Below are 26,862 nucleotides of genomic sequence, written 5' to 3'. Positions count from 1 at the left end.
CAGTCTCTGTATCGTTTTTTCAGTCACTCATAATTCGATGCAGTCTGTTTCTAGCGAAAATGTAACAAATTCGCCGGCAGTAACATTAGTGTTTTCTTGCAGTCAGTTGATTCTTCATGTCCATATCCACCGGGATAATTTATTTATTGACACTTTTTTTTTTAATAAAAAAAAGAAATCACACCTGTGTGAACTGAGTGGTGCAACTCCGTGTGGGGGGTCCCCGGTGGGTCCCCGGAACTTCCAGACCCACAGGAACGCGCCCAGGTTGCCAGCCCGGTTCTGGCGAGCCGCCCCGTGTCCGTAACGGTCGAGAAATGACAGAGTCACTGTGTGGGGGAATTAGCATTTACAGTAGCAGACACCTCTCTCTCTCTCTCTGTGTAATTAGCAGCAACAGTGCAACATTATCTCTCTCTCTCTCTCTCTCTCTCTGTTTCTAGCACAACAGTGCCACTTTTGCCCCTACTGGTATTGTGACATAGGGACATAGGTTAGGACATAGGAAACAATAGACATTTCTGTTCCTTGGAGTGGTTGCACCACTTTCTTCCCTCCTGCCTCCATCGCTCTCCATCTCTACATGGATCAGGGGTTTTCAACCAGTGGTCCTTGAGGGGGTTCCAGGTGGTCCCCAGCCGAATGATGGAGAGTTATAACCAAATGGAACCTTATAGATCTTTAGTCTATAAGGGAGAATGTAGAATAATTGTTATCTGTTGTAACTCCTATGCTACCAACATCAATTTGTAAAGAATTGTGGACAAAATTGTATCCAACGGCAACAAAATATTCTTTGGTTTTGGTTCTGAGAGGCTAAAATGTCATCAGATGGTGGTCCGTGGCTCAAATACCAAATAAATAATGGCCCTTGATATGAAAAGGGTTGAAAACCACTGGAGTGGATGAATGAACGAGTGAAAGAATGGAATGAAAGAATGGATGGAACGTAGGAATGTTAGAGCCCACGTGGTCCAAATGGCCCTCAAGCCTCTTATAGAGATTTGACTTCAAAGGGCTCTGCGTGTATACCAGGAAGGCAAGGACATCTCCTCCAAAACCAGGGCTGACTTCTTAGAGCTTTGACTTCAAAGGGCTCCGCGTGTACCAGAAAGGCATCCTCCAAACCGGGGCCTGACTTCTTAGAGGTTCACTTCAAAGGGCTCCGCGTGTACCAGGAAGGCAGGACATCTCCTCCAAAACCGGGCCTGACTTCTTAGAGCTTTGACTTCAAAGGGCTCCGCGTGTACCAGGAAGGCATCCTCCAAACCGGGGCCTGACTTCTTAGAGGTTCACTTTAAAAGGCTCTGCGTGTACCAGGAAGGCATCCTCCAAACCGGGGCCTGACTTCTTAGAGGTTCACTTTAAAAGGCTCTGAGTGTACCAGGAAGGCAGGACATCTCCTCCAAAACCGGGGCCTGCATGATGAAAGCAACGCAACGTACGGCCACACTAAGGAGCCAAAGGGATGACCGGATTACGGGGGAAACCGTCGGGGCAGCCGGTTAGCGTAGCAAACGCGTTTAATCCCAACATCCACACCTGGCTTGACACTCTGCATTACATGTCCTTAACCCATTTTGGGCGGGAACCCCTTTTGGTGTTTTAAACATTATGTTATAATTTAGCTATTTTTTTTAAATCGTGAAAATATGTATTTCAGAAAACTGGAGGATTTAGAATAATGTTTTTAAATTTTGAGGTCAGGCCTAAATCGGTTAAACTCCTTACGGTACCATGCCGTTATTCTGACCTATTGTTCCGAAGTACCACTGGTTATATAATTAGGCCTAACCCTAACCATAACATTCATCAGAATATTGTGATGTCGGAATAATGGTCCGTCAGACTGATACCTCCTCCTCTCTGCTCTCGGTTTTCGTATATCTAAAGAAAAAATGCTTTAGATCTTCTTCTTCTTATGCCTATCGCTACTTTTTATGGAGCATAGGCCGTTGACTACAGTTCGCCAGAGTCCGCTATCCTGGGCCTTCTTTTCCAGCTGTTTCCATGTCAGTCCACACTGCTTGATGTCAGTCTCAAGGTCCCTGAGCCAGGTGTTCTTCGGCCTCCCTCTCTTTCTTTTGCCTTGTGGGTTCCATGTAAGGGCTTGTCTTCTGATGCTGGTATTGGGCTTCCGGAGTGTGTGGCCTATCCACCTTCTTCTCCTAATCTCCTCTTCCACCGGTGGTAGACTCGCTCTCTGCTCGCTCTCTGCCAGAGGTCGTCGGTTTTCGCATATCTAAAGAAAAAATGCTTTAGATGCTTCATTGTATTTTTTCATGGAGGGCTGGCAGTGAATGAAAACCATTTTTTGCCAAACATGAGAACACAAGATTTGGTAAAAGAGCATTGATCCAGAATTTATACGAATATTTTTTACCTTATTTAGCTTCCACGGCTATCCCCCCAAAATACACGCGCACGCTCGCACATCTTTATATAGGGCTCAGATTGACTGTTAGTCTCGCTTACCATGTTGTTTAGCCTCAATCCGTTTGATTGATTGATGGATTTATTGATTGATGGATGGATTGATTGATTAATAGATTGATGTTTTTTGCATCACAAAAGCATCAAAAGTAGTAGAAATGGGAGAAACACAGGAAAAGCTAATATTATCGGTAATAGTTCCTCCATTTTCAAATATATACACATGAAACGCTGCAGTGTGCCCACCATTAGCCTGCATGGCGAACCACACTATCATAATGTCTTCTGCAGACAGCTCACAGTGCGCATTGTGGGCTTGTAGATCGACTATTTTTAAATGGCAAGAAATTGACCGGGACGATGCAATGGTTCACCAGGCTATAGTGTGCCGCGTTGTGGTAAAAGGTAATGCTGCGTGTGCACGAGTGGCGTGCGTGCATGTGTGCGTGCGTAAGGTGAATTAGTGAGAGGGAGGAGGGCTATACTAGGGCTAGTGAGAGAGGGTAATTCCCCCACTAATGAGATCAGAGGGAGTCGGTGGACGTCACCGTCGTCACCGCTAGTGTTTGCCTGCCGCCACATGTCACACTACTACACACTGGCCACACTTTGTACGCCGTGAGGCATAAACAACAGTACTAGGATCGCAGTGTGGATCGTGCGATCAGGGGCGGCCTTAAGGATTGGGAGGCCCGTTCATGACGTCATAGTTTTAATAATTAATAAAAACCTTTTTTTTTTTTTTTTTTCAGTGTGTATTATCGGACTTCAAAGCATGAACAGCATACACAGCCAAGTAGAAAATACACAAAAGCAGCTTGCTTGATTAAACAATTTTTTACTTTAAGGTATAACTGGAAGGCAGCATAGGCTATACAATGATGCAATCGCAACTGTCAGCGCTGCTATTGCAGTGAGGGCACACACTGGGAAGTGGGAACAATTACAACCAAACAACACACTATACTACTACTACTATTTCTTTTTTACAAAAAAATAGAATAAATGATTGAAACATATATAAGGTCGCCACTGGATGAATGATAAACATAACTGTAGTCGCTGTCTGGGAAGAAACCGCATATCAAACCTCATATCTCCAGATTTCAAATTGTCCTGTACTTCATCAAAGAGTGCTGCACGATTTCCATTTCAGCCCTCAGCTTTCAGTATATGTGACTACATTAATGACTGAATGACTGCCATTGGATTTTTTCATGTCATATGAAAGCAGGGAATCATTCAAATTGAATATTGGTTGTTCAGTTGGAGATATGGCTTATAGAGTAATGTCTTGCAGAAAACAGCGGGTTGAGAAAACAGGCTTGAAAGGTTCACTTCTGTGGTCTCTAACATTACACCTATAGCTACATGTTTGAGCATTTATTTCATATTTACATGTCGATTTCAGCTCTGACATTTGTTTCAGACATGCTCTAGTATGTGAATAGTCTGTGCTATGAACTCATTTTTGAAAAAGTTTTTTCTCCGCTGGAATTTGCGCGATGGCAGTCTCTCAGTCAAATCTGGTCACATATGTGAAGAGTCTGCCTGTGTTCTATTTAACTAATTTAGGATAAAACAAATGAAAAATGTCCCTCTAGCGAAAAGCTGGAGGTTGCACGATTACTCTCTCTCTCTGGTCACATTTTATATATATTTTTTTAAATAGTATATATAATTGTGATTATCTCAAATAATTGTGATTAGGCTATTATGGAATCATTGTGACGAATATACTCCCATGAAAACTTCCACGGTGCCTGTTTTATATACCTCTCTTAAAACCCATTCTGGACGGGAACCCCTTTTGGTGTTTTAACTAAGCATTATGTTATTCTTTAGCTATTGAAAATAGCAGATCTACAAGCTCATATGACCTTGTAGGTCTGCTATTTTTGAAAAATCTTAAAAATGCGGCACAAATCTTTGAATATGTATTCTTTCATAGCGAACTTTTTTTTTAAATTCGATGTCAAGCCTAAACGCCCGCTATAGCTCCCCATCTCTCTCAACCTCATGACTCTCACATGAGGGCCATGCCCAGCGCACAGCAGCACCCTCCAGGCATCCTTGGGCTACTTTGCATGGCACGCTAGATCAGAGAAAGAAGGCCCTTCATGACTTCCTTAAGACTATAGTGCATGTTACCAGGAATTCTAGATGTGTTCCCCGAGCGGAGAGCTCTCTCTCTCTCTCTCTCTCTCTCTCTCATATACAGCATATAATATCACAATTTAACGGAAGTATGAATTGTGAATTCCCACGATTATGCAATCCTCTTAATGCCATATGTCAGAGACCGAGCGGTTCTTCTGTGATCAGACGTGTGTGGGGATGGAACGCAGGCGTGCATGCATGCCTCGACCATGTTGACATTTTGTCATTCATGATTTATGCATCATGGGCACGTTTGAGTTGTGGAGCGCAAAAACAATAAAAAAGACGTGAGAGATGGAACCATTTTGTTTTGGAATATGGTTCATTATTCATCATCGAACCCATGTTTATCCTTTTTTGCATCCTCTGCCCACCCGCACACATGCACACACACACACACACACACACACATGCACGCATGCACGCACACACACACACACACACACACACACACACACACACACACACACTGACATGCAGTCACGCACGCACACATGTTTCTTTCTCTTAAATCCATGCTGAGGGTTTATATTCTCTCCACTATAGTGGAGAGAATTTTCACTAATTCCCTAATTCCCTAATTGACACTAATTATAGCCTGCGGACCACAATTTGAAAATATATGCCAAGGGCCTCCATAAGAGAAGATTTTTTGCGGCTCTAGCAGTGATTTTCAACCAATTTAATTTCAATGGCCCCCGGTTTGACCAGGGCTACGGTCCCCTATTTAAGGGCATTCATATCTCTGGGACTCCCAATTTATATTAATTAATTAATTAATTAAACTCTTGAGAGTGTACAAATGGAACCAAACGGACCCGCTATACACTCTCTGAGTTACAGACCCATAAGGGTCCATTTGGTCCCTAATTATCATTTGGCTGGGGAACTCCCTCAAGTTATTATTATTATTTAAAGACCTACCTTTTTTTAACAAGAATCCACTGGTTTTACCTCTTGACCCTCATGTTCTAAATTGTTTTGTTTCCCTTGATGTTTTTATCGTGTGATGTTTATTCTGTTATGCATTTAAATATTATTATTATTATTTATTTATTTATTTATTTATTTATTTATTTATTTATTTATTTATTTATTTATTTATTTATTTATTTATTTATTTATTTATTTATTTATTTTTATTTCTTCAACCGGAGGTCGCAGGTAACTAGCCTATGGAATCGTGCATTTCAATTTACAATTTAGGCATTTAGCAGACGCTCTTAATCCAGAGCGATTTACATTAAGCAAGAACAAAAAACATGGCAATACATCATATACATAAAAAGTAGTTAACATGAAACATGTGTAAGCTACTAAGCTAAGAACGTAACAGTGGAATATATAATGAAACTATATGTATAAACTATACATATATAATATACTATACTATACCATATACATATATACTATTGTATGAAGTGCTATGACTACATGCAAAGCAATTCTAGTGCTGTCTACGTAACATGCTATAAGTATGTATAAAATACTATCTAAGTCTATACATAAAGTGCTATCTAAGGGGCTAGGGCAAGTGCTACGGAGTCTGAATAGGTGGGTTTTCAGACTACGGCGAAAGATAGGGAGTGAGGCTGCAGTTCTGATTGTAATGGGAAGTGCATTCCAACGTTTTGGGAGCCAGAAGGGAGAAGAGTTTGGAACGTGTGGAGCATTTCCTGTCAGTGTGTTGGTCGGGGGTCAGAGCCACAGAGTAACGACAACTCTGTTCACTTCATGGGGCCAGTCCAATGACGGCTCTTCTACTCTTCTTTGTCCCTATTTGAAGGCTTCAAATAGGGACAACCGGAAGCTAAGGAATGCATTGGAGTCTATGGGCTCGTGCGAACCACGTGACCAGGCTGTTTTCTGCCCCCTCAATGTCGCAACTCTGTCATACTCTATGGCTCTGGTCGGGGTGAGAGTCTGAGAGAGCATGTGACATCATCAGGGATGGAGCACGCGGCATCATGTGACATTAACAGGGATGGAGCATGTGACATCATGTGACATTATCAGGGATGGAAATCCCTGATGTCATCAATATTGGCCAGCAACTCTGCATCTGACCTCAAACCCTTAGATCTTCATATATGGAGCTGACCTGTTCTGACATTCCATATGTGGATCCTTCCCCTTCCAAAGCGCCAGCACTCGCCCAGCAGTCTGCTGTCACCCAGGCAGATATGTTGATCTGACCCCCCCCTTCCAAAGCGCCAGCACTCGCCCAGCAGTCTGCTGTCACCCAGGCAGATATGTTGATCTGACCCCCCCTTCCAAAGCGCCAGCGCTCGCCCAGCAGTCTGCTGTCACCCAGGCGGATGCGTGCTTCTCGCCCTCATGCCTCTTATGTGTGGTTATAATTGGCTGTTGATGGTGACGTAATTAGGATATGTTTCGATGTTGGGTGGGTAAAAGGTAACGTATGTATGTATTTGGTTAAAATGGGTAGGGTTTAAAAAAAGGCAAGAGTTTGCTCTGGTGCACTGGCCTAAAAGTGGGTCCTTAAAAACTGCTAAAACTTCTGAAATGTATTTATGTAGGTATGTATGTGTGTATGTATTTTAAAAGGGGGGGCTTTTTGGTAAAAATCCCTGCCCGCAATACCTTCATATATTTAAAATGAGTCCAAAATAGGGTTACCAGTGAAGGGCCAACTGCCTATTCACTGGGGACTATGCAAGGCAGAGGCGTCCACCCCCCTGAGTCCAAGTTTAAGCTAGACCGCATACCTAAACCATACTCTAAAACCCAATGGTAAAATGGATATAAAAAAGGACATTAATAAAACAACCTAAAACCAAACAGGAGTAAAAGTTCACAGCAAGGCCTGGATACCATTTATTTATTTTACATAAAAATGAACAGGAAGGGGATAAAAATCAACTTCTTTCATTAAGACCAGTGGGTGTTAGTTTGTAATTTTTTTATCCATCTGTGTTCCATGAGTTTCCGCTGTCCACTGGTCCAACGGACTCCACATTCCAGACCTGAAATGATGAGGTTAGCGATAGGATGGGATTGAAAGTGTGTGTACAGAGTTGTGTGTATGTCTGCTCGTTGGATGTGATATAAGTGTTGTTTGAGGCGTGTTTCTAGTGTGTGTCCGGTTTCTCCTATGTAGTGTTTGTGACATTGGTCCTGATTCTTCAAAAACGAAATGCGCCAGAGTGTAACGGTGGCGGAAACAGATATCGTATTTATCCGTCCGATCAAGCTAAGTTGAGATGACGTGTTATTCAGAGAGTGGTGTGTACCACAGGTTCACAGGCGTATCGCAGGTGTATGTCATACTGAATGCAGCGGGTGCAAAGTGATCGGAAAAGCAACCGACAACCTCATCTGCATAGATCCACGCCCCATATCGTACCATAAAAGGCTTCAAGCATGACTCAGCAGACAGCAGTTTGTCTGAGATTCGTCTGTCAAAAAAAGAAAAAAGGCTTTGCAGCCGCAGACTATATAGCGGCTTCACAAATTACAATAAAAATGATTGCTGGAAAGAAATTACAGCCGCGGTCACTGCTATGAATATAGCCCGCACTCTATTAATTTAATAATTCTACACATGTAGGAGCAGGACAGTTAGGGCTTTTATGTTATGTCGTTTTTGCACCATTGTATATTACCACTGTAGGCTACTATATATGTACAAACTATGTACAACGGTGCGTGCTCCGCTGAAGCAATATAATTATAATTTATTTAATTAAGTTCTGGACCAAGGCGGGTGCTCACTCACACCTTTGCAGAGGTAAAACATATCCGATATTTAAAATATCGGATATATGTCAATGCAAAAGAGAGAGAGAGAGAGAGAGAGAGAGAGGAGAGAGAGAGGGAGGGGGGCATGGGCCCTCGACACTGGTTTGCGCGATAAAGAACAGTAGCCTATACATTCATAAGTGAATAATTATAGGCCTACCTCGTAGGCCTGGGATCCTCTTGTCTGAAGAAATTATAATCCAGTGAGTTTATCCAGTGAGTTAAACTATTCTGTGTGTGGCATCCATGCATGTGATCAATATCAATAATATACATTATTATAAAGTCTGTCCGTCATGTTTGTGAACAAGCGCGAGTGGAGGTGAGCTGGCTTAAAACTATGATATGACTGGCCGACTTTCAAACACGCTGATGCCATTCATTAGGCTAATGTGGTCTTCTATTTTTTTCCAATGTGAATCGGATCGGCAGCACGCTGCTGTCTGCCCCCCCCCCCCACACACACACACACACACACACGCACACACACACACCGACAGTCAGAGAACTGACTCACTAACTATACAACACTAACCAGGCCTATGTTCTTATTATAATTGTGAGTTTGTTTTTTAACATGCAGCGAGTCCGCGAGATGCATTTAGGCATACAAGTGCACTCGGCTTTTATATATATATATATATATAGGCTATCATTTTTTTATGACCAATATGTTGGGGACACATGCCTACATATTTTATCTGAGATTTGGGAACAATTTATTGATTCAGCATGAAGACTAAAGCCTTCTGAATAAATCTATACGCAAGTGTATGCTTCCGCAAATTTCTCCGCCACCTAAAGAGGTCCCGGAGGATTTAGCGGAATTTCCGACAAACCAAAGACAGCGTCAAGTTCACGGCCATTTTCATGAATTCCAAATTAATGTGGGAAATCCACGTAAATGCCTTTCCGCTAGCGTCACGTCAATATATAAGCGGAAGCGCGTTGAAGAATCAGGCCCATTGTGTGCAGGTGATGATGTAGACTATATTGGGTGTGGTCAGAGACAGGGGATCCGTGATGGGGGAGGAAGTGGGACTATGGGGGTTATTGATGAATTTGCGGGGTTTGAAATGGAGTGCATGAGGCTGTGGGGGCTTGGGAGGTAAAGTGGAAAATTTGGAATGCACAAGGAGGTCACCCAGGTTCTTATTCCTTCTAAGTGCTGAAATTACTGAATGTGTTTGTAATGGGGGGTAGGATTGTTGTGTGGTGGTGAAATTCTGTTTAAATTTGTGGTGTAGTGGTTGGAGTGTATGTGAAAATGTGGTTATGAATGGGAGTAGTGTTGTAATGGTAGAGGAGCCGATGGCCTGGATGGTGGGAGAAGAAGAGTTGGAGGAGGGAAGACCTAGAGGAGAGGGTAATGTGTGGGCCCCGTCCAGGTCCGTCCCTGTCCCCGCGCTAGAGAGAGGCTGAGGTGGCTGGGGAAGAAGGCTAGGATTGAGGTTAGGGTGAGAAATGGGGGTGAGAGGGTTAGGGGTAGGAGGCAGACAGGTCGATTTTGAAGGTGCGGTTTACCAGGTCGTGATACATAAATTGGCCTCGCTCTGCGCACATTCGTATTATGAAAGGCATATCGGCCCGTGTTGAACGCACTCGGCCCGTGTTGAACGCACACACATTTGGCATACCGCGTCCCTGAATATTTTAGCATTGTGGGAGTGTCCATATGTTAATTATTCTCGCTTTGCGCAATTTGCTATTAAGCCCCTTGACCTAAAGACACTCAGCGCATAACGATTAGACGTGGGTCTGACCACCTCATAAACGCAAAAAGCACTGTTTGATTTGACACTTGAGCGCTCTGGGAGGCTGGTAGAGTGTTGCCATGTCTGTTTATTATAAGCGGCTTATTTTTCTGTAAAGTTGCTTTCTGTGTGATTGCTTTTCTTGTTTCTAAAGTGGTTATTTGGGCTTTTCTCCTAATGTTGTTTAAACCAGTGCAAAACAAGCACATTCCCATGTCAAGGATCCCCAGATGAATGCATTTGCCCAACTAAGGACAGCTAATCCAAAAATTAAATAAAAAGATTACTTTTGAAAATAGCAGATCTATACCAGCTCACAATGCATCACATTCATTCATTAAAACTATGAACTCTGACTGCAGGGGGATATATAATGATCATTATAACAATGTGCAAGAACATATTTAAAAAGAAGGAAGAACTTTATTTGTGGACAATCAAAATATGTTTTTTTATTTTTATGTGGTGTCATTCAAATTAATCTGGATATGGCAGACTCACTATTTAGAAAATAAAAACATGGCACTTCATTTAAAATAGGTTACAGACCCCTGTTATATGCGCTTATTTTTATAGACCCATTTACTTGTTTCTATGAGACATGGCAGTTTTGCGTCTATTTTTAAAAGATGTTGAGATTAGAAACGGCCATAATTCTTTCATTTCTCAACCTTAAAAATAAATAAAAACATCTCCATAATCCGTGGGAAATGTGCTTTCATATGCTGTATCACACCCGATTCAAGTCTTCTTCAATAAAATGCTACGAGCGAACTCAGCGAAGACCATACCATCGGGGCCACAGCATTACAGCACGCATTCAACTCATTCCTTGACTTGAATGAAATAAAATATAATAAACGTTATTTTACTGGTGTTTTTCAATAGAAACAAATAAAGAGCGTGTGTAGGCTACTGTGTGCAAGTGCAACAGTGCATATACATGCATGCACTAGGCTATATTTCTTCCGTGTCGGGATGGTGATTGAGCTCTTCAAGTTCACAGCCCGTTTGGTCTTTCATAAAAAAACCTTGATATTAGCCTATAAACACTCATGGTTCTCTCATTTCTCAACCGTTTTATTAAATGTAAAAATCTCCATATTCCTTAGGAATCTTGCTTTCATTCGCTGTATGGTACATGGTTCTATCGTTATCGAATTAATTAATTACGCATCTACTCGCAATTCCATTCCGATCTGAAAGGTGGGTCTGTTCTTTTGAGGCATAAAGGTGACAGCATGCAGTGCAATAGGAATAATTAACCCAAATGTGACAAAGGCATGTCATGTCTTCTATGGTGCCAGCCTGAAGAAATGTCATACCACGATCCCCAAAGTGCGCATTCCGTATGTGACATCAGCTGACTGGTAAAGAGAATAGTACGGACATGTTGATTGGGTACGTCTCAAACACGCCTTAAACACACCCATGACTAATTCAAGGCCGTTTTGCGCACTCCGGGGGGTGTCAAAAGCGCTTCTTAACATGCCCAAAATTGCAATATGACATACTACACGCCCCCAGATCATAATACTGTAATTAGATTAGTAATATAGAAGTAAGTAAAATAGAAGTCCTAAATCGACCCCAGAGTGTTTGTGGAGAGTGGCTGGGTGGGAGAGAGAGAGGCCAGGGCATTGCTCCTGATGGTACGCAAAAACCTTTTGCTGTAACCTCTCCTTCGGAGGACTGTAAAGAGTGTGTGTGTGGCCTGATTAAAGTGTTCCCTATTGGATGAAATCCTGAAAAACTGAATGATTTGTGATTTGATGATTCCTGCAAATGTGTGCTTTGGGTGGTAGCTGTGTTTATGGAGTAGTGCGTGTGTGTCTGTGTCCTTAAAATATATTTTTGTCAGTAGTTGTTTATGTGTAGGATCTATTGTATGATGGTGTAGTGGTGTCCAGGAAGTTAATCTCTGTTGGATGAATTATGTGTTTGATGGTTATGGAAGCATGGTGTGTGTTCAAAATCTGGGAGTGGGGGGGAGGGGGCGTGGGTTAAACGCTTGTAGCCTGCTCGCAGGGACAGATAGTGTATTTGTAGTGTCTTCTCTACTAGGATCTAATGTTTGGCATTGTATATGTACCGTATTTTAATTGGGACCGTACTCAGTAATTCACAGAACATCCGTATGTATGTATGTATGTATGTATGTATGTATGTATGTATTTAAAAGGGGGTCTTTTTTGTAAAATCCCAGCCCACAATACCTTCATATATTTAAAAATAATTCCAAAATAGGGTTACCAGTGAAGGGCAACCGGCCTATTCACTGGGGACTATGCAAGGCAGAGGCGTCCACCCCCCTGAGTCCAAGTTACCGCATACCTAAACCATGGTCCGAAACTATCCTCTAAAACCCTGGTAAAATGGATATAAAAATGGACATTTTTTTTTTTTTTTATATTTTTTGTCCCACGATTTTGTAACCCATTTTTCACCCCTGTGTCAATCAACATGTGATGTGATCCTGGGCTCTACACACCCTCCGCCAACCTAGGGAGAGAAACGGACTTAACTCATGCTTCCTTCATGCTTGAGTGTCCATGTTGCTCCTTTACACCTGACAGGGGGGAGTTTCCCTGGTTGGACGTAGCGCGTGGAAGGAACACGTTATTCCAACCAGTTCCTTTCCCCTCCATCAGGCGTCCCGGCTGGCCAGGGGGAGGCAGTTTAGAGACCAGGATTACTGCATGTTTTTGTGAGGGTACCTGTATACTACAGAATGAGCGTAGGGAGAGGGAACATATGGGGCTAATTCTACCCTAGCATTAGGGCTATGGACCAGAGCTAAACGGCGAGTGGGACTGCTGCTGCAGTCTGCAGAACATGAAGCTTTAATATCAATACCGTGCCCCGACCTACTGTCTTATTATCGTAAAGTTGGGTAGTGTACACTACTGTTTATTTTGCATGTGTGTCTGACTGTACTTCGTCTCGGCTAAAAACAAACGGGAATCCTGTCTTATGTTTCGCCGTACGATCTGTTGCATCAGCGTGCAAAGCGTGTAGCTGATCTGCAAGCTCACAAAGTGTCGCCTCAGCAACACGCTGTAAGCTAGTAGATCGGCTATTTTCAGCATGCGTAAAGATGGAGGATGAGACGTTCAGAAACTTTTGTCTTCACAGTACAAGCATCAGCTGTGACAAGTTGAAAAGAGATGTGGCATCATTATTTTTCACATGGCCCATATGACGAGACAGAATCAAAATGAAAAAGGATTAGGCCTACAGATTCAGTGGCATTTCACATTGCAAAGGGTGCAGGAAGAGTGGGCACCTAAACATTAAATTGGCTATTTTTTAAGAATTAATTTGGACATATTTTGTAAACGTTTTCACTTGTTTAATCCCAAAGGGGATTTATCTATCTTTGTTTAAAAGGATCCCTGGCCAGACAAATATGCCTTAAAACACTATACTTGCCCTCTATAACTAAAAATAAAAACACCTTAAATATTTTAATTTCTTTCATAAAATAAAGTTGGGTAGTGTACACTGTTTATCCTTCACTCAATAGGAACTGCTCCTGTCGCAAGTTGAAGATGTCATATGACATATGTCCAGTCCATGTGTAGTCCAGCCCCAGGGAATGCATGGCATGCACATGCTAATAAAAAGTATTTAAATATTGCTTTGATGCTCATATTATTCTTAGGAAGTATTAAGTTGTTTTTATTAGCATATGCATTCCATAGGGCTGGACCACACATGGACATCGATGCGATTAGAGCAGTCCCTATTGATTGAAAGATTCTCTATTTATGAAAGAAATAAAATATTTATGTTTTTATAAATTTGTATTCATAGAGAGGCAAGTGTAATGTTTTAAGGCATATTTGTCTTGTAGCCAGGGATCCTTTTAAGGTTTGGACTTTATTCCAATAGGAAAATTCACATTTGTTGCATTTAAAATATATATATATTTATTTTGAGACAATGCATTTATTTTACTGAAAAATTATCTAAATCAAAACAGAAATCGAGGTTTCAGAGAAAATAATCAAGGTTCTTTTTTTTGGCAAAATCGTGCAGCCCTAGTATGTATGTATGTATGTATGTATGTATGTATGTATGTATTTGGTTGGAATGGGTAGGGTTTAAAAAAAGGCAAGAATTTGCTCTGGTGCACTGGCCTAAAAGTGGGTCCTTAAAAACTGCTAAAACGTCTGAAATGTATGTATGTAGGTATGTATGTGTGTGTGTATTTTAAAAGGGGGGGGGGGGCTTTTTGGTAAAAATCCCTGCCCGCAATACCTTCCTATATTTAAAATGAGTCCAAAATAGGGTTACCAGTGAAGGGCCAACTGCCTATTCACTGGGGACTATGCAAGGCAGAGGCGTCCACCCCCCTGAGTCCAAGTTTAAGCTAGACCGCATACCTAAACCATATTCTAAAACCCAATGGTAAAATGGATATAAAAAAAGGACATTAATAAAACAACCTAAAACCAAACAGGAGTAAAAGTTCACAGCAAGGCCTGGATACCATTTATTTATTTACATAAAAATGAACAGGAAGGGGATAAAAATCAACTTCTTTCATTAAGACCAGTGGGTGTTACAGTTTGTAATTTTTTTATCCATCTGTGTTCCATGAGTTTCCGCTGTCCACTGGTCCAACGGACTCCACATTCCAGACCTGAAATGATGAGGTTAGCGATAGGATGGGATTGAAAGTGTGTGTACAGAGTTGTGTGTATGTCTGCTCGTTGGATGTGATATAAGTGTTGTTTGAGGCGTGTTTCTAGTGTGTGAATGGGTACGTATGTATGTATGTATGTATGTATGTATGTATGTATGTATGTATGTATGTATGTATGTCGGTAAGAATGGTTGTCCCTTATTGGCGGTGACGTAACTAAGGTACGCTTCAAGGTAGGTACACTGTATATATTTTATAGAGGGGGCTGATCGTGAGTTCACCTCGACAGAGTGCATTTCTAGTTGTAAATTGTAATTGTTGTAGCGTGCAGCATATATTTGAGTGAGAGACATACAGTAGACAACTACTAGCATGTTCATTGTTCACCAGGGAATAACAAGACAACATACACATTGGGTGAAATGGCTTTTATTTGTGGCCTCACTCAACCATATGACGAGGAAATTGACATTTAATTCATATTATTAAATACAATGGTGACACTAGTCCAGGTGTTCCTCTGAGTGTCTTCCTCACGGCGCTGTGGAAGAAGCACACAAACACATTGAGAGATAGATAGATAGATGAACTGATTAAAAATGTCGATTAACGCAGGGAAAGTGTTCCACGGTTAATTGACTTGAGTAACTCGGGTTCTGTAGTCAAAGTGTCAAGAAGCTCTGTTGTTTCAGCGCGAGCTCGCCCTTTAGTTTTAGCTGTGTTTTAGTTGTGTTTAGAAGCGGTTTTCTATCCTCACCTTAATGCCAACGGTGATGAGGATGATGGGGGCGACGGAAATGGGGGCGACGGAAATGGTGACGACGGGCATGTTTATAATGGGGACGACGATGATGATGACGATGAAAATGACGACGATGATGATGACGACGATAATGATGATGACGTGGCTCTGGATCGGCAGCCATCATCGCATCCGCTCCGGCGTCGTTCGCGCCAATCATTGCATCCTCGCCTGATGCGTCAGACAGCGGGCCGGCGGCAGCCTGAATGTCTACACAGGAACACAATAACAAACAGAGGTGTGTGTGTGTCAGTTTACAGCATGCAATATTAGTCACATCACTCTTGCAGTGGCTCAGTGGTAGAGTGGCCGGTATAGTGCAGCCGGTTGGAAGCTGTGAGGTTCCCGGTTCGATCCCTGTGGGCTCCACGAGAGTTGGTGTCAAAGTGTCCATGAGCAAGACGATGTGTATGCCTTGCATGGTTTCCTCTGTCATAATCTGGCAAAGGTGTACGTAATGTGTGTGTGAATGGGTGAATGTAATACTAATGTGTGTGTGAATGGGTGAATGTAATGTGTGTGTGTGAATGGGTGTATGTAATGTGTGTGTGAATGGGTGAATGTAATGTGTGTGTGTGAATGGGTGTATGTAATGTGTGTGTGAATGGGTGTATGTAATGTGTGTGTGAATGGGTGTATGTAATGTGTGTGTGAATGGGTGAATGTAATGTGTGTGTGAATGGGTGAATGTAATGTGTGTGTGAATGGGTGTATGTATTGTGTGTGTGAATGGGTGAATGTAATGTGTGTGTGAATGGGTGAATGTAATGTGTGTGTGAATGGGTGAATGTAATGTGTGTGTGAATGGGTGTATGTATTGTGTGTGTGAATGGGTGAATGTAATGTGTGTGTGAATGGGTGAATGTAATGTGTGTGTGAATGGGTGTATGTAATGTGTGTGTGAATGGGTGTATGTATTGTGTGTGTGAATGGGTGAATGTAATGTGTGTGTGAATGGGTGTATGTATTGTGTGTGTGAATGGGTGAATGTAATGTGTGTGTGAATGGGTGTATGTATTGTGTGTGTGAATGGGTGAATGTAATGTGTGTGTGAATGGGTGTATGTATTGTGTGTGTGAATGGGTGTATGTAATGTGTGTGTGAATGGGTGTATGTATTGTGTGTGTGAATGGGTGAATGTAATGTGTGTGTGAATGGGTGTATGTATTGTGTGTGTGAATGGGTGTATGTAATGTGTGTGTGAATGGGTGTATGTATTGTGTGTGTGAATGGGTGTATGTAATGTGTGTGTGAATGGGTGTATGTAATGTGTGTGTGAATGGGTGTATGTAATGTGTGTGTGAATGGGTGTATGTAATGTGTGTGTGAATGGGTGAATGTAATGTGTGTGTGAATGGGTGAATGTAATGTGTGTGTGAATGGGTGTATGTAATGTGTGTGTGAATGGGTGTATGTAATGTGTGTGTGAATGGGTGAATGTAATGTGTGTGTGAATGGGTGTATGTAATGTGTGTGTGAATGGGTGTATGTATTGTGTGTGTGAATGGGTGAATGTAATGTGTGTGTGAATGGGTGTATGTAATGTGTGTGTGAATGGGTGAATGTAATGTGTGTGTGAATGGGTGAATGTAATGCAGTCAATGTAAAGCGCCTTGGATGAATGCACTAAATATATTGGCAATTTCGTCAACAAATAGAAACTAGACTAAAATGTTACATTACATGAAATGAGTTACCTGCGTTATCCTCAGCTTTCGCATTTTGCAGTGCTGCGCCATGAATGACGACCAACAGAGCAGAGAGCAGGAACACAATTTGCATCTTCATTTTCTGTAAGAATGTGAAACATCTGTTACAGACAGTGTACTTTGTCAATGAATTACAATAACATAATTTAGGTCATTCGCGTATAAGCAATAATTGCATGCATACTAGCAAGCCAATATTATTGAACTCACCTCCAGTAGTTCTTTCTCCTTGGAAGGTTCTGTACACCTGACCCAGTGTCGCTCCTAGAATATATAGTACTCCCCGCCGTCCCGGCATAACAAATGTGTTTGTTGAGGGAATGGTGGCAAATAGCCCTTAGCAAAAGGTCATTGGTCAAACTGGTTGCACATATCCCGGAGCAATAATGGCCAACTGCTATTCCATCATGTTTACTTTACTGCTGTGTAAATGCCTTGAAGAGAGAGAGGATGAGTTAATTTACCCATTTAGACCTGATGACGATTCTACAAATAAATCCTGACAGTTTTCTGGAAAAAACCCATGTTTTCTATGTCAGTGGTTCTCAGACATTTTCATGTCAAGGACCCCCAAAAATATATGTAACTGGCCGCCGACCCCCAGTTGGTCCAGAGACCGCCCCCACAGAAGCAAAGATTTAAGTTAAAAACTTTCCCAGTGAAAGAATATTATATTCAAAGATTTGCGCCACATTTTCACGAGGGGGGGGATCTCCTGAAGTCTACATACATTTCCTTGGTTTTCAAGACATTCAGTTGGAGAAAGTACTTGGCCATGACCAACTTCATCACCAAGCAAGCTGACTATGATGGAGTCGTCAGCGTATTTGATAATGAATCTGTTGGTGTGCTGACTAACACAATCATTTGTATATAAAATATACAAGAAGGCGGACAAAACACAACCCTGAGGTGAGCCGGTAGACGGGTAGAGGATGATAATGGGTTGGATAAAATTCCATTGACCTTTACCTGTTGTGATCTATTGGTAAATAGATCACAATAGTGGTTAGTTATTGTAATTCCAGGCCCTCAGACCCCTACAGGTCTGTCACAATGATCACATAAGAAAGACAAAATAAAGTGAGGAAGTGAGGATGCTGGTGTCGGCTGTTTCCGGCGTCACCTCCCAATGTATGAATGAATGAACCATTGTAAAGCGCTTTGCACACTACGAAAAGTTATATGCTAATGCAATTCATTATACTTACCCACTCAGAAAAAAACCCAAAAATCTGTACATATGTGACTGAAATCCTCCCCATAGACGATGACGGAGGGGCGCCGTCTCTATACCGAACTTGAACCACGGGAGACGCCACCGAGCGTTGAGCGCTGTGAAGTTCGGTTGTGAGTTCGGGGCTCAGCCCCCGTCCGAGCTGTAACCCGATCATGGACAGAATATAGTAAATCATTTCAAACCCTAACTCACCCACTAGTTAGAGAAAATTAGCTAAATGTGTGGCAAATCTGGAAAAGAAAATGCTTACCACTAGCTTTCTTCACAGATGTGTTCATGAAGGTGTCTATCACATATACAGTATTTGTTCCAACCCAACTCCCTTGGGAAACTTTGCGACAGCTGCTGAAAGTTGGGGGACCATTAACAACCAATATAAGACAAAATTCCCCCAAAAAATCATTATGCTTTAAGTAGCATGTGACATGTCAAACTAGGGAGTTTTCATGATTCTGAATCTATTCCAAGCATTAGTTGTGCACGGAAATACAAGGGAGTTGAATTGGAACAAATGTTTATGTGATTGTAGACACCTTTTATGAACACATCTGTGAAGAAAGCCAGTGGTAAGCATTTATTTTTGCAGATTTCCACACATTTAGCTACTTTCCCCTTATTACAGCCAGCCCGACCCAGCCACGGTGAAATAGAACTTCCGTACTAGTGAAAGCCTAAGGCGTGGTCAAAACAGTAGTTGTGGAATATGTACAGATTTTGGGGTTTTCTAGGCGTGTATGTGCGGAATTGCAATTTTGTGCTATTTCGCCATATTTCTGGGAGATGGGGTTGATAATGGAATATGACGTTTGATGCTACAGTAATTTGTTGATCCAACCTCAACATGAATGGTTATGTTTGTGTTACTATGTTTGTGTTACTATATAAATATATTCTAATGCTCATGTGACACTGAGCCTGCAGGTTTGTTGAACAATGTTCCGGGCTATTTGACTCTCAACGGCTTATGATCAGACGGATTTACATTAACGTTTTGCTGATCCGAAAGTTAAACAAAAAGTAAGTTATCTTCTCTTGCTGTTGCAAGACACATTCTAATTCATTTTTGATAGCACATTAAGTTACATTACATGCACATTAAGTTACATTACATTTTTAGACAAGCTAAGCACTTCAAAATATACTCCAAGAGACATTTAAAATGTGTGTGTGTGTGTGTGTGTGTGTGTGTGTGTGTGTGTGTGTGTGTGTGAGACTGTGTGTGTGTGTGTGTCAGGCTCAGTGTGCTACTTCTTTTAAAGATGGAGTGCCACAATTTTTGTATTTTTGCAGTTTTTCATGTGTCTATGAGGTGACAGTACTTCATTAGACACCCTTTGTAACTTTGTATTTGGGGTTTCTTCCTGGAGGCTGGGCGGGCCAATTAAATAAACAGTAATATAGTGACATCACACTATCAGCCCCTCCCCTTTTATCATACAACTACAGCTGTGGGTGTGGCTTCAGTTCAGGTGGATGACCTCCCATCAAATACAAATGACAAATAAACCTGAACCTGAACCTGAACCTGATCACCACCCACCAGGCAAACCAGGCATACTTAATGAACTGGTGGGCGTGTGCACATAAAAACAACATTTTAACAAATACTGTACACTTTCTTTTTTTAAATATTATATAACCATAAGATCTGATGATCATGTTTTAGGGTGGAAAAAATTGCTGCACTCCATCTTTAAGAGAGGACTAAAGACCTACCTTTTTAACAAGGCTTTCCTTTCAATCTTTGTGTTTTACCTCTTGACTTTATGCCCTCGTGTTCCAAATTGTTTTGTTTCCCTTGATGTTTTTAATCATTTTAATTGTGTGATGTTTCTTCTTTGTAGCACTTTGAGATTCCATGGAATGTAAAGTGCATTATAAAGTAAATCCATTATTATTATTATTATTACTTGTAATAATAATAATAACAAACTTTATTTGTATAGCACCTTTCATACATAAATGCAGCTCAAAGTGCTTCACAGGGCAGGACACAAAAATAGAATACAATAAAACACAAGTAGTTAAAATGATAGAACAATGGCAAAGAACAAAATTGAATATAAGAACATAAAATAAATAAAAACAAATAAAAACACCACATGCAGCAAATCAGTCAGGACAGGGTAGGAACGTGCATATTAAAACTCAACTAAAAGCAAGAGTGAAGAGGTGAGTCTTGAGTTGAGATTTAAAAATGTCTACAGAGGGTGCGTGTCTGAGCTCGAATGGAAGTTTATTGTTTAGGCTGCAAGACCATTTAGGGATTTAAAAACAAGTAAAATAATTTTAAAATCAATTCTAAAAACCACTGGGAGCCAATGCAGTGATGATAGAACTGGGGTGATGTGTTCTCTCATTTTAGTTCTAGTTAATACTCTAGCAGCCACATTTTGAACAAGTTGGAGTTTGTCCGTTGACTTCTTTGGCAGGCCTGAGAGGAGGGCATTACAGTAGTCTAATCGAGAAAATACATCATCTAAAGATAAATATGCTGTTTGTTTCTAAGATGAAAGAAAGCTGTCTTGGTAGCTTGATTAATGTGCGCATTAAAATTCAGATCTGAATCGATAATAACCCCTAGGTTCTTTACTTTCGACTTACTTCCTACATATAGGTTACCAAGTTTATTTTGTATCAATTATTTTTGCTCATTAGAGCCAATTATTAGAACTTCTGTCTTATCCTCGTTCAGTTGGAGAAAGTTCTTACTCATCCAGCATTTGATGTTGGACAGACAGGATAGCAGTGGGTCAAGGGCAGAGGGGTCATCAGGGGCTATGGAAAGATACAGCTGCGTATCGTCGGCATAGAAGTGGAAATTCACTCCGAGGGCGCTAATGAGTTCTCCCAACGGCAGTATATAGAGGGAGAACAATAGAGGACCAAGGATCGAGCCCTGTGGAATACCGGAATCAATATTGTGCGTGTCCGATACAAAGTCGGCTAGGCTGACAAAATAGCTTCTTCCTGATAGGTACGAGGAGAACCAGGATAAGGCCGTGCCTGAGAGGCCTATCAAGTGCTCGAGACGTATTAAAATTGAGTGATCAATTGTATCAAAAGCGGCCGTTAAGTCCAGGAGTAGTAGAACGGACACATGTTTCTTGTAGTATTCTTGGAGGATACCGCCTTCAGCTAGGCTAATCACGATAAGCCGTTGGGAGTCAAATAAATAGCTCGGAGCATTGTTCAATGCTATTTGCAACCCTTATGCGTTGAAACACAAACAAATCATAAACAATAAACCATTCTGGACTCTGGGCTGTCACATGAGCATTAGAATAAATACATACAATTCAGCCTTACACAAACATGACCATCCATGTTGTGTGCTAATTACTACGTCATATTGCATTATAGTGGTAGATGTTTGTTATCCATTGTTGTGAATAGAGAATAAATAAATGGTTCCATGTGTAGACTCAACTCAGAGTTGCCATTAAAACCATTTGACCGCCAGCATTAATAAATCTATCTCTTGTGCATTGCCAAGGTTTTATCGCACGCAACCCTTATTTTGAAGAGCCAAATATCCGTAACCGGATGTTACAATGACAAAATGCTGTGTGTGGTGTCTTGACCGGTTGTTGTTCTCTCAGTCGGTGGTGGAAAAACCCGACCGAGTATCACAGCGCCTGCTGTCGGCCGTTGAAAAACCTTGTTTTCACCAGAAACGACATTCATTGCGCCGATTTGGAGATACAGGCTTTTTGAAGGGAAGACCTCGACTTACTATTATGACAACAGGTGTGTCGGCGACAAAGCAGCAGACTGAATCATACCTGAGGAAGGTCGAACGACTGAAACGTTGTATTTGACATTAAATAAAAAGCTCTTGAACCAGCAAGTGACAGTGTGCGGGTCTCCCTCCCTCTCGAGATACAGGTTTTTGAAAGCAGCACATAGAGTGCAAGTGGATGCGCGCGCCTCTGCACAGCCACTGTCCCACTTTGACTGTTATGCTAACGAGCGATGGCTATCGATTCGATCGGATCAAAACATGGATTAAAGAATATAAACCCTGGAAAACGTAGGCTACGGGTCTGGCGGGCTAGACGATTATTTTAATCCAGCGGTTCCTACGGTTCTGGTGGGCTGCATGTTAAATGGGGGTCCGTATCCTAATGCATATCAAACTGGGGTCCTTGAAATTAAAATGTTTAAGAACCAGTGCTGCCTAGAGCCGTAAAAATCATCTCTTATGGGGGTCCGTGGGCTAACAAGTGTAAATTTGCGGGCGTCCTTGACAAAGTTCTTAAACATTTTGGGGGGCTCAAGTCACCCCTGTAAATATCCTTTTCATCCATGGCACCTCTGAATGACATTGATACTACGGTAGCACCTTACATGTTTGTCATATTAACCTGAATGACATTGATACTAGCACCTTACAAGGCTTACATGTATGTCATATTAACCTGAATGACATTGATATACTAGCACCTTACATTTATGTCATAGGCCTATACGAATACGGGATACAGCACGCACATATGTAAATCTTTCCAACTGAGATACAGTCTGTCACGAGGGAAACTTGAGAGAGTATTGAAAATACTAACTTTATACATGACATTTAACCACTTGAACCACAGTAGAAATTATTCTGGAGTCGAACATTCACCAAAAAAAGAACAAATAGAAAAAACGAAATACAAAAAAAGCCACGCGCTCTATATATAACACACGCTATACAGCATTGAGCAATACGCTCAACTCAATCGACAGCCCCCCCCCCCCCCCCCCCCCCGCTGCGTAATTATACACGCACATGCATGCGCGCGCACACACACACACACACACACACAATGGCCCGGCCTCTATACCATACCAGTCCTAATTATAATGAGGTCAGTCCACAAAGGAGAGAGAGCGAGAGAGAGAGCTCTAAACCAATTTCATTTTTTTTCTTCAGAAATCTGTGTAGTATAGAGATATTTTCGCTATTTATGAAATTAAATTAATTATTTATAAATTAATTAAATTCGGGCTATTGTAATTCCTGGCCCTCAATGCAGGGGGATAGACACCGAATGGATCTTTCGGGTCTCAGGCAATTATTTGAGATAAATCATAATTCTATTTTTGCATAATCGTCAATCGTTTCCATGTTGAAAAATGTCCACATACATTTTCAAACATTTTTCAAAACATAGCAGAAACTGAAAGCTTATACAACACGTCACTTTGTGACGTGAGTTGGTAACCAAATGGACCCTTATAGATCTTTAACTCTTGAGAGTGTAAAAGGAATCCAAATGGACCCTTATAGGTCCTTTTGGTTTAATTAACCTACCGTTTTGTTGTGATGACGTGATCAAATGGTAATCATGTCTTTTGCCATTAATCATGTAGCTCTACAACAAAGGTACACAAAAACTGTATATATATAAAATATATATATCTATATAATATATAATATTAATCATATTTGGCTATTCGGTGTTCAGCGTGACATCATCATCATACCCATAAGTTACGCGGAAACGTCTACTGAGTGGCAAAAAAACTGCTTTCTGGCCTTGACAGCCCGTACATCCAAACAGAAAAGTCCTATCTGATTGCATCAAATGCCTTTAAACAACATTAAATTCACTTTGCCACTCCATCTGCCATTCACTCATACCCTCTATATTCAGTATTTTGGGTTTCGGCCTATATAGAGTTTCCCATTTGGGGGCAATTCCCTAACCGCCTCTTTCTCGCCCCTCTTTGTGTCCCACGTCATAATAACTCCAGGGGGAAGTTCGCCGTGGTCCGGAAGTGCGTGGAGAAGCGCACGGGCCGCGAGTACGCCGCCAAGTTCATGCGGAAGCGACGCAAGGGCCAGGACTGTCGCTCGGAGATCGTGCACGAGGTGGCCGTGCTGGAGCTGGCCCGGGCCAGCGAGCGCGTGGTCAACCTGCACCAGGTCTACGAGATGGCCTCCGAGATGGTGCTGGTGCTGGAGTTGTAAGTACACCATTCATTCCCTTCCTTAGAGATGGTGCTGGTGCTGGAGTTGTATGTACACCATTCATTCCCTTCCTTAGAGATGGTGCTGCTGCTGGAGATGTACTGTACCTGTAAGTAAACCTTCCTTAGCCCATTTTGTCCTGAGGACGATTTTACAAATGTCTTCTTCTAAATCATGACAGTTTTCTGAAAAAACCTCTTTTTCTATGTCAGTGGTTCTCAAACTATTTCATGTCAAGGACCCCTAGAATTATCTTTATTTGGCCGCCGACCCCCAACTGAAAATATGTTGTTCCAGGGACCCGCCCAGAAGCATAGACTTGAGTTAAAAACGGTTGAGGATAGTTGAAAGAAGGAAAGGCCAAGCAAAAAGCAAAAAGAAAACAGCGATCCCACTTGATATCAATAATAAAGCTTCTATGACGTTCCGTCAGAAGCTTTTTTTTTTTTTTTTTTGCTTTCGCTATCTTTTTATATTTTTTATGGAGGGACAGACAGAAGGCTGACAGGAAATGGGGAGAGAGACGGTTGGATTTTAGGGGAAATTGAGTTCATTACAATGGAGGGGGTGGAACGGAGCGGAGCGCTTCCTGCTCCGTCCTGTTGTTGTGGTCGGCACTTTATAATACTTTTCAACTCTACAACAAGCGATTATACCGTTTTAAAGTGAAGTTTTATGACAAGCGACATGGTCCGCAGTTAATCCGTTGATTGGCGTAACGTTCCGTCAAAAGCAGTTAATTTGTTAAAGATGGTGCTGGTGCTGGTGCTGGTGCTGGACTTGTAAGTACACCGTTCCCTTCCTTAACCCATTCTGGACGGGAACTTTAGCTATATTTAAAATCGTAAAAATGTGGCGCAAATCTTGCTTCTGGGAGGGGTCCCTGGAAAAACATACTTTCAGATGGGGGTCGGCAGCCAATTACATATAATTTTGGGTGTCCTTGACATGAAAATGTTTGAGAACGAAACAGAGGTTTTTCAGAAAACTGATTTGTATTTTTGTAGTATCGTCCTCAGGTCTAAATGGGTACAAGAGATGGTGCTGGTGCTGGAGTCAGTACTGTACTGGTAAACACACAGCGTCGGGTCTGAGAGGTTGTCTCTTACAACAGTGGTTTAAGTACTGTACTGGTAAACACACAGCGTTGGGTCTGAGAGGCTGTCTCTTACAACAGTGGTTTAAGTACTGTACTGGTAAACACACAGCGTTGGGTCTGAGAGGCTGTGGTTTCCAACCCTTTTTATATCAAGGGCCCATTATTTATTCGGCTCCTGAGCCACGGACCACCATTTGATGAGATTTTGCCTCTCACCCCAAAACTTCGAATATTTTAGTATCGTTGAATAAGATTTATTCAGTCCACAATTCCATGCTGTATTGATGTTGGTACCATTAGGAGAGAGACAACAGGCAAACGTTGATCAAAGTAACAATTAGCGAGACATGGCCAAAGCATTTCCGGGGGTCCTGACTCCCCAGCCAAAAACGTTGAGAACCCCATAGTCTGTTTTATATAGGACAGCCGTCTGGGACGCACACGCAGATTAGACACACCAACTGACCGACATGCGGCAAACAACTGCCGAAATGCGCTGCTCCCGTGCTTGCGGTTAGGTTTATGTTAGGACAGGGTTTGAGGTAGGTTGTCGGTCTAATGACAGTCGGACCAATAGCATGTCTAAACTAAAGCCTGTACCCCAGTCTAAGACAGGGGGCGTTGCGTTGGTCGTGGGTTCGGCAGGTGAATGGACGGGGTCGGTCGTGGGTTCGGCAGGTCAATGGACACACACCTGCATGGCGCCTCCCACCAGGACCGCTGGACGAGGGTGGGTGAATAACGAGAGACCACGGGCAGGTGCGTGAGAGGAGAGCAGGACAGAGCAGAGCGGAACGGCGCGACAGGCTGTCCGCTATATGCTCGTTAAATATTAACAGGTGAAACTCTATGAGCGCGTGTCACCAGAGGCACAATGACTGGAGGTCATGACGGTGCTATTACAAGGTCAAGTAAGGTAACGGCATTTCCCTTTCTTTCTCTCTCTCTCTCTCTCTTTCTTTCTTTCTTTCTTTCTTTCTTTGTCTCTTTGTCTTTCTTTCTCTCTCTCTCTCTTTCTTTCTCTCTTTCTTTCTTTCTTTCTTTTTCTCTTTCTTTGTCTCTTTGTCTTTCTGTCTTTCTTTCTTTCTTTGTCTCTTTGTCTTTCTTTCTTTCTTTCTTTCTTTCTTTCTTTTCTCTTCTTTTCTTTTCTTTTCTTTTCTTTTCTTTTCTTTTCTTTTCTTTATTTCTTAAAAGAATCACACCTGTGAAGCTCTTATCATCATACCAAAATAGCAGACCTACAAGCTCATAGCGCGCCACCTTGTAGGCACATATATTGGCACATATATTGGC

At 41.8% G+C, this 26,862-nt stretch overlaps 1 protein-coding gene across 1 annotated transcript in view; it reads left to right on the top strand.

Annotated features, from left to right (window-relative positions):
* The window catches only part of stk17a (serine/threonine kinase 17a), a 70,013-nt gene that overhangs the window by 22,232 nt on the left and 20,919 nt on the right, over positions 1 to 26,862 (top strand). The window contains exon 2 of the mRNA XM_083778609.1: positions 24,254 to 24,466. Within this exon, the coding sequence (XP_083634735.1) occupies positions 24,254 to 24,466 (213 nt within the window). The remainder of the gene's footprint in view (positions 1 to 24,253; positions 24,467 to 26,862) is intronic.

Source organism: Protomyctophum parallelum (assembly GCF_964188405.1).
Source record: "Protomyctophum parallelum genome assembly, chromosome: 12".
NCBI classification, from domain to species: Eukaryota; Metazoa; Chordata; class Actinopteri; order Myctophiformes; family Myctophidae; genus Protomyctophum; species Protomyctophum parallelum.
This window is presented reverse-complemented; position numbering and strand designations above follow the sequence as displayed.